This window comes from Podarcis liolepis (assembly GCF_965112155.1).
Source record: "Podarcis liolepis genome assembly, chromosome: 6".
Taxonomy (NCBI): Eukaryota; Metazoa; Chordata; class Lepidosauria; order Squamata; family Lacertidae; genus Podarcis; species Podarcis liolepis.
Window position 1 is genome coordinate 94,721,727 of NC_139559.1, and position 9,191 is coordinate 94,730,917.

At 46.2% G+C, this 9,191-nt stretch overlaps 1 protein-coding gene across 2 annotated transcripts in view; it reads left to right on the forward strand.

The window, feature by feature from the left end:
* The window catches only part of BRINP2 (BMP/retinoic acid inducible neural specific 2), a 96,588-nt gene extending 88,121 nt beyond the window's left edge, over positions 1 to 8,467 (forward strand). For both annotated transcript variants that reach the window (XM_083507113.1, XM_083507114.1), the window contains exons 7-8: positions 4,011 to 4,233; positions 6,041 to 8,467. In XM_083507113.1, the coding sequence (XP_083363239.1) occupies positions 4,011 to 4,233; positions 6,041 to 7,154 (1,337 nt within the window). In that variant the 3' untranslated portion in view covers positions 7,155 to 8,467. The remainder of the gene's footprint in view (positions 1 to 4,010; positions 4,234 to 6,040) is intronic.
* The last annotated feature ends 724 nt before the right edge of the window (positions 8,468 to 9,191 follow it).

Below are 9,191 nucleotides of genomic sequence, written 5' to 3' on the forward strand. Positions count from 1 at the left end.
AAGAAGAAGAAGAAGAAGAAGAAGACTCATCTGCTGATAGAATTTTCAGTAAAAAAAAAAGTGCTTTCAAGGTAGCTGAAATCATGAAGAAAGTCTGCGGGGAAAACACTATTGGCTGACAGGAGTGTTTCATCACCCCTTTGTTCCTGCAGCTACTGCTGAATGTTTGAAGCTATTCTGTTGGATTTTTAGTCTCACCCCCCACCCCCGGTCCTTTCATAGCTCTCATGTCACCTGTTAAGCTCTTAGGTGAGCAAATTGGAGAAAGATGGTAACTGTTCCTCCAGCTGCTGTTACTCATTGGGCTTCCTCCAGTTTTTCCTGACAAATCTGCTATCACAAAAGTCTTTTTTGTGTGCTTTTCAGCAGGTTTTTTGAGGCTGGGAAGTTTTCAGCCCTTATTTTGGTGGGAGATATGGAGAGGGCACCGAGGAAGCCCTTCTTCACCCCCACCACTAAGGATCTGGGGAGGGTGGAGGACAGAAGGCAGGGGAAGGCACTGGTTGTACTGGGTGAATGCAAGACTTCTGCAGCTCCCAAGAAAGTGATGGCACAGTCATCAGGTAAAGGCAGGAGAGAGGCAGTAAAAGTGGAGCTAATTAGCAATAGCTGGAGCAGAGTTCCACTTCCCTCTGTTGTAAAAGAATTCTACTTGCTCCTTCAGGGCTTGCAGGATTTTGAGGCCTGACAGATGACAGCAAAGCTATAAAAAACGTAAAGAAAGTAAGAAAGAAACCCAACAGAAGCCAAACTCTTAGTGATAGCTGGGGAAACAAAAAGGGGTGGTCCTGCCAGCCAATGCTGGCAAGGAGGAGTAGAGGCTGCAATCTCTGCTTTTGCAAGGCTAACGTTTTCTTGGAAACTCTGAATTCTAAAGTAGCAATCTTTGTTCTTCTAATTACTGAGTATGTGATTCCATGGTACTATGGGGCTGAAATAAGTGGCATAGCATGGGTTGCCGGTGCCCGGGGCGGGGCAAGTGTTGCGCCGCCTCCAATGGACTGGGCAATAGTCCCTTCACCAACCAGTGTCTAATCAAGGGATTCTCTCCTTGCAAACTCATCCCAACCTGGGAGCAGAGATAAGGCACAGAAACACGAAAACAGGAACACCACTGTGTTGCCTCGCCCTCCTGCCTTTGCAGTGAGGCACTCTGGGCAATGCACGTGGCTCTGGCAGTGCTTTCCGACCTTCCTCTTCAGTGGGCAGCAATGGCAACCTCCCCTCCCTCCCTCCCTCCCTCCCAGCAGTCCCAGGGTGTCCCCTCACTGGCCATGAGGAGGAGGAGGAGGAGGCAGCGCCACCCCAACCCCAACCCCAAAGGCCCAGCCTGGGCAGAGCTTGCTTCCTGCAGCTCTGGCCTCAATGAGGGAGCACCTGATTGCACCCCCTCAGAAATTTGCACCCAAATGAGTCATGGCTCCCTTGCCCTCCCTTGCTATCCTGTGGGCTGAAATGAAAATCTGAAAGTGAATAGAATTTGCCATTCCTTTCCACAAACAGAGGTTGATTGGAAGATAAGAGTACAGTAACTCATACAGGGAGACAGTGGACGAATCCTCCATCACGGAAGAGTGGAGCCTTGCAAAAGGCACTGGTTATTAACATATTCCTCACACTTCTTTGGAAATTAATCTGGGATATGAGTGGGGCTGGGCTGAATTCTTAAAAAAACATTTGAACTGTAAATTTCTACTTTTGTTTTTAAAGTTTTAGTTTTCTATTATTTATATGGTGCCATCATTTCGCGAGGTGCTTTACAGAGCAACAGTGGCGGGGGTTGGGGGAGACAGGCCCTGCCCCAAGGAGCTTACAGTCTTAAATTCAACACAGGAGGGAGCTGCAAAGCGAGGTGGATGGAAGGATAACAGAGGAGGAAAAAACAGAGGAGTTGCACATATTTGGGATGGGCTGATGACATTTTTATTCACTGTAAATATGGCTTAATCTAAAAACAAAGTTAGTCAATACTATAGCCTCAAATACAGGATACTTACGGAGTTTATAAAAAGCATGCGGACATCCCAGCTCCTAAAACAAGAGACAAAATATTGGATTCATCTTCAATAACATTAATCCGACAAAAATAGTTTTTCCAATAATTTATTTCCCAATACTGTCTGAATTTCCAAAGAATGTCAAGGTGATGGTGTGATATATATATATATATATATATATATATATATATATATATATATATATATATATTCTTCCTTTCCTACAATCTAATATGGGATGTCAGATTTAATAAATCTGTTGTAAGCCAGCAGTTATTTCACCACGGCTGTACGGCTGGAGATTAACGCTGCCACCCTGTGCACATGGGGACTGTCAGCGGCTGAAGGAGAGGCAAAATAAGTCAAGGCTTCGCAAGTAGAGGCAGCCTGTGGCTCCTGCCTCCCAACGTGTTTGCCTGCAGTCCCTTCCTGTCTCCTCTGCTGGTCTCCATGGGCAGAGCCCAGCTTATAGGTGGCGCTGGATGTGGTGTATCACGTGCAGTCAGCTTCTGAGCCTATGCATACAAGATACAATCCAAAGAGCTTAAAAAACAGATGAAAACAAAACAGAAAACAGCAGATACAGTATATTTGGGGGGGGGGGAGAGACACAGAGAGAAACAAAAAAAGATGCCTGTTCACCCAGCTGGGAAAGTCTGTCGGGGCAAAAATTTCTTCAGTTGTTTCCAGAAAGTAGGTGTCTGCTGTGTCTTGACAAGGAATGTTGCTCTACAGAACAGGAGCAGCAATTGTAGAGAAATGCAGTGGTTTTCCTAGAATCATAGAATTGGAAGAGACCATGAGGGTCATCTAGTGCAATCCTCTGCAATGTAGGAATTTTCTTTTGCTCAAAGTAGGGCTTGAACCCACAGCCCTGAGGTAAGGGTCTCCTGCTGTATAGACTGAGCTACCCACTCTGTTCTATATTTGCTATATAATTTAATCAGTCCCCCCCCAAGTATTTCAAAATACGAAATATTCTGAAATAGCAATTAATGGGAAACAACCTTGCATTCACTTCTGTCATCCCCACTGTGAGATAGTGGTTTAAAGACACAGTCCTTCCCCAAATGGAGCGTTAGCAGGGAATATATATATCACTGCTGCATAATTTGCCTCTGAATAACAGATACCAAAATGTACTGGGAAACAACAAGTAACTGCGTTCACACCTACCTGGTTTTGCCTGTTGCAGTCTAGGTTGATGCTGGTGCAGCCCTCTATTTTTGCATTTGTCCCCTAGGGTACAGCCAGGTCGTTCACACACCCTCAAGCTCCTTCTGCATCTTTTTCTTGGAGCATCTAAGGCAGCCTTTCTCAACCTGTGGGTCCCCAGATGTTGTTGAACTACAACTCCCATCACCCCTAGCTAGCGAGGCCAGAGCTCAGGGATGATGGGAGTTGTAGTCCAATAACATCTGGGAACCCACAGGTTGAGAACCAATGATCTAAGAGCACCAGGGCACCACCTGCAGCCCTTTTTTGCTTCTGCTGAGAGAGTGCACTACGGGTATGTCACAAAGTGTGGCATGGAAGAGTCTCTGCATAGAAGAAGCATGGATAGGGAGAGGAGGGCTGTGGTGTAGCCCGGTCTGCAACCTGTTTGTTGTGAAAAGGGAGAGAAGGATTAGAGTTCTAGGTGACTCATAGAACCATAGAATTGTGGAGTTGGAAAGTACCCCAATGGTCATCTAATCCAAGCCCCTGCAATGTAGGAATCTCAGCTAAAGCATCCATGACAGATGGCTACCCAACCTCTGCTTAAAAACCTCAGAGGAAGGAAATTCCACAACCTCCTGGAATCAAATGATAAAACTGCCCCATTTCCATTGTTACTCGAGTTTGCTATGTGCTAGGGATTTTTTTCCCTTGGAGGAGCCCCAAAGCGATACAGTCCAGGTCAAAATATACCACTTGGTCCTCTACCTTCTTAAAGGAGTGATGACTTTCCAGGGGTTGAGTGTTGCTTTCCAGTGTTATCCTTCCTGCTGACATCCTGTTCTGTCTTGGCAGAAGAACTACAGTCCCTGGTGAAGAAGTTCCCTGTGGACCACTTCTTGAACTTAACAGCCATCTCCCAGTACTGGGCAATGGATCCTGATATTCAGCACCGCTATCAGAAGTTGGGCAGCACCTTGAAGATGCTCTCCAAGAAGACCCATCGGATTGTCCGGCGTCTTTTCAATCTGGCCAAACGCTGCCATAGGCAACCTCGCTTCAGACTTCCCAAGGAGAGGTCTGGTATATTTTTGGTACAGCTTTGCTGGGCACAATCCAGTACAAAGATAGATGTGCCTCCAGCCTGCTATGTTGTGTGTGCTGAAGCATGTCTAAACTCTGTTTGGATTGGGGTCCAAGTGGGAAGGATCTAGTATCTAATATGGAATCTGAAGCCCCCAAGAAGCTTAGTGTTCTACATGTTACACAGACTGGGAAGGAGCTGCATACATACATGTATGTACATACATACATACATACATACGTACAGATAGATGATAGATAGATAGATAGATGATAGATAGATAGATAGATGATAGATAGATGATAGATAGATGATAGATAGATGATAGATAGATGATAATGATAGATGATAGATAGATAGATAGATGATAGCTAGCTAGCTAGCTAGCTAGCTAGATAGATAGATAGATAGATAGATAGATGATAGAGATGATAGATGATAGATGATAGATGATAGATAGATAGATGGATAGATAGATAGATAGATAGATAGATGATAGATAGATGATAGGTAGATAGATAGATAGATAGATAGATAGATAGATAGATAGATAGATAGATAATAGATAGATAGATATAGGTGATAGATAGATAGATAGATAGATAGATAGATAGATAGATAGATAGATAGATAGATATAGATAGATAATAGATAGATATAGATGCACACACACATCACTGCCCATCTGAAGGAGCCAACAGCTCCCCTGTTTCCTGACATGCCCCCAAACTAGGGATTGAATTATGCAACCCAGCAGCTGCGCATACCTCAGTTTCATTTATTTCCCGCCCACAACTGCCAATGGTAGGGTTGTTTTTTTTATTTTTTAACAGGAGGGCAGGATCCTGGCCACCCCACCCTGCACCCTCCTCCCCAACTTAGTGAGTCTAAAATAATAATTAACCAGAGTAATTGTTTCTTATTTATGCAAAAGTGCAATGCGAACATTTTAGCTCAAAGCCTGCTGCTCACACTTATCATTTCCTTTGGATCACGACTGATTCCTTTTTCCTATATGCGGCACAGAAAGGCAGGGAAAGAGGAGCCAGCTCCTTCTCATCCCTAGAGCAGGCTTCTCCCATAATTACATAAAGGGATTTCCGGTGACTGAGTTCCACCAAACACTACCAGCCACTGGCAACTTGCCAGTTTACCACCTGCGGAGAAGGTTTCATAATTACAGAACACATGCATGCATCCCTCTCAAGTGGAATTCCAGCCCCCTGATTTTCTATGTGGAAAGTGTGTATACTTTATGCAGTACAGTGGTGCCCCGCAAGACGAAGGCCTCGCAAGACGGAAAACTCGCTAGACGAAAGAGTTTTCCGTTTTGGAGGTGCTTCGCAAAACGAATCTCCTATGGGCTTGCTTCGCAAGACGGCAATGTCTTGCGAGTTCCTGCTGGTTTTTTTCCCCTTCCCCCCCCTTTTCTAAGCCGCTAAGCCGCTTATCAGCTGATCCGATCAGCAGATAAGCCGCTAAAAGCCGCTAATAGCGCTAAGCCGCTTATCAGCTGATCCGATCAGCAGATAAGCCTCTAAAAGCCGCTAATAGCGCTAATCCGCTAATCCTTCAATAGGCTTGCTTCGCAAGATGAAAAAACCGCTAGACGAAGAGAATCACAGAATGGATTCTTTTCGTCTTGCGAGGCACCACTGTACTAAGGTTTACTGCAGAAGGATTTTGCTTTCTTTTTTAGGGGGTGATTGAAACATGGGAAATGGTTCAGACTAATTACACACGTCTTTGCTGTGTTGATGCAAAGTTAACTTTTCATCTGCTTTGTGCCTTCCTCTGTCAGGCCCCTGACCTACTGGTGGAGCCATGCTCAGTCCCTCCTCTATTGCAGTGAGACCTCTGTGCCAGGAACATTTGTGGAAGAAAGCCACAGCTGCAGCTGCCCCCATGACCAGCCCTCCTGCCAGGGGACTATCCCATGTGCCTTGGGCGAAGGACCAGGATGTGCCGCCTGCGCAGAGGACAACGCCACCCAGTGTGGGTCCTGCAACTATGGCTATGTGCTCACCCTGGGACTGTGCCGCCCAGAGGTGGCCGAGTCCCTGGAGCACTATATAGGTTTGGAGACTGACTTGCAGGACTTGGAGCTCAAGTACCTTTTGCAGAAGCGGGACAGCCGCATTGAAGTGCACTCCATCTTCATCAGCAATGACATGCGCCTGGGGACCTGGTTTGACCCCTCCTGGAGGAAGAGGATGCTGGTAACCCTGAAGAGCAACAAGTACAAGCCAGGTTTGGTCCACCTCATGCTGGCCCTCTCCCTCCAGATCTGTCTCACCAAGAACAGCACCTTGGAGCCAGTCATGGCGATCTATGTCAACCCATTTGGGGGAAGCCACTCAGAGAGCTGGTTCATGCCCACCAATGAAACTGGCTTTCCCGACTGGGAAAGGACTAACGTGGATGCCTCTGGCCAGTGCCAAAACTGGACCCTCACTTTAGGCAACAAGTGGAAGACCTTCTTTGAGACGGTCCATGTCTACCTGAGGAGTCGCATCAAGTCTCTCAACGACAGCTCAAACGAAACCATATTTTATGAGCCTTTGGAGATGGATTCTTCCAAGAACCTAGGCTACATGAGGATCAATAGCTTGCAGGTTTTTGGCTACAGCCTCCCCTTTGAGTCTGATGCCATTCGGGACCTTGTCCTCCAGCTGGATTACCCGTATACTCAAGGCTCTCAAGACTCTGCTATATTGCAACTGATTGAGATCAGGGACCGGGTCAACCGCCTCTCTCCACCTGGGAAAACCCGCCTTGATCTTTTCTCTTGCTTGCTCCGGCACAGGCTCAAGCTGGCCAACAACGAGGTAAGTCGCATCCAGTCCACCCTGCAGGCCTTCAATGCCAAATTGCCAAACCCAGTGGAGTATGAGACTGGTAAATTGTGCAGCTAGCCTTGGGAGTGGGGCAGGGCTGTCCTTGTAGCTCCCGGAGGGGGAGGACTGGGGAATGAGAAGCTGAGACTTCCAAAGGCCTTACTTTCACGCCAGCCGTGCTCTTCGGCGAGACAGCCAGCCGCCAGCCTGGAAGACTCCAGCGTTTGCAGACTCTGTGGCACCAAACCCGGGGATGAGATGCGCCACAAATCTCTGGCACGACAGCAGCTAAGAAGAGACCAAATGGCAGGGCTGCTGCTGCAAACGTCTTGCTTCAGTTGCTGAGGAGTCTGCCTTGCATCCTCTCTTTTCTTGCAGGCTGCGTTTGTGGAGCATGCAAGAAAATGTACAGGCCCACAAAGAAACCAGGAGATGGAGACATAGAAGGGAGAGGGAGAGAGACATGACCGAGGGCTAAACTTGTGGGAATGGCACTAAAGACTTGGCCTTTGTGATCTGGTCAGTAGCCCTTAAACACACGGAGAGAGGAGCAGCAAAAGGATTGAACGAGGATTCTGTCAAGTGCTTCAAAAACACCCACTTAGGAGAACCGTTCTTTGGCCCTTGCCTCCCTTGGCGCAGTTTACTTTTGTATTGTTTTTATGGGTGTTTCTAACAATGTCATCGCCTTTACATTCTCCGCATTACTTTCTAAAGCTGCCACCCCAAGCACGCTTTCTTGGACATTAGTGGAAGTCCGTTTCTCGCACCAGTGAAACTTGCTCCTCTTAAAGGAATGAGTTTAAGAACACAGTGCAGAGCCCTGATTTCAGCTGCCCGACCACCACCTGGGGTCCACAGTTTTGCTTTGTTTCCGGACCCACCCCTTTGGGGTGAGATCTTTTCAGTAACTGGTGAGTGGTAGCGTTTGGCGCATGAAAAGTGTGCCTAAATTTCCCCTTTCTCTCAACCATCCCCAGGGAACACGTCACCCTCTTCTGTTCCATTCACATCACATGGTCCTGTCACACAAAGCTAATTTCACCAGGGGGGAAATACACTTTTGAAGAGTGTTCCCAGTGGCACACAGGCAGTTTTTAAATGGGTATTCAGAGCCCAATGGATGATTGGCCTTTCAAGCGTTTATTTATTATGTATTGATTTTAACTAATTGGCTTTAAAAAAAAGTATTTCTGCTTTTGCATTTTTTTAAATTTGAGTGGGATGTTCATTTTCAGTTGACTCCTCCAGCTGAGTTACACATCTTATCCAAACGTTTGTTTTAATATATTTTGTAAGGGGTGGGATGAGGGAGAAATTGTTATGTTACGTTTTGGTTTGGTTTGGTTTTTTGGAGGGGTAAAAAGGGAAAGCAGTAAACAAATCGAAATTGACTAAATGGCTTCTTTAATAGATGGAGTGTGTGTGTGTGCAAGTGCAAAGACATCTGGGTGCAAAGAAATATGTCTTCTCTTCTTCTTCTTTGGCGATCACTCACAGCCGAGTAAGATTGTCTTCCATAAACATGGTTTTAACGACGAGTCCGTAAGTGACTGTGGAGGCCAATTCTGGATCCACACGTCCTTCCACAGTGGGGACATTGGTTTCCGGGCAGGAGTTGTGTGGATTTGCCAAGCGTGCCTTCCTCTTAGCACATTTCTCCCTTGCGTCCTGAGTTCGAGTGTCTTCAAAGCCCATGACACCTTTGGTAAAGGCTGTTCTCCAACTGGAGCACTCGCAGGCCAGTGTTTCCCAGTTGTCAGTGTTTATACTACTTTTTTTAGATTTGCCTTGAGACAGTCTTTAAACCTCTTTTGTTGACCACCAGCATTACGCTTTCCATTTTTAAGTTTGGAATAGAGTAGTTGCTTTGGAAGACGATCATCAGGCATCCGCACAACATGACCAGCCCAACGAAGTTGATGTTGAAGAATCATCGCTTCAACACTCGTGATCTTTGCTTCTTCCAGTACACTGATATTAGTTCACCTGTCTTCCCAAGTGATGTGTAAAAATTTTCAAGACACCGTTGATGGAATATTTCGAGGAGGAGTAGGATATGTTAGAAATATGTAGTATGGGGTGGATGTGTTTGCAGATTTACACTCATGCAAA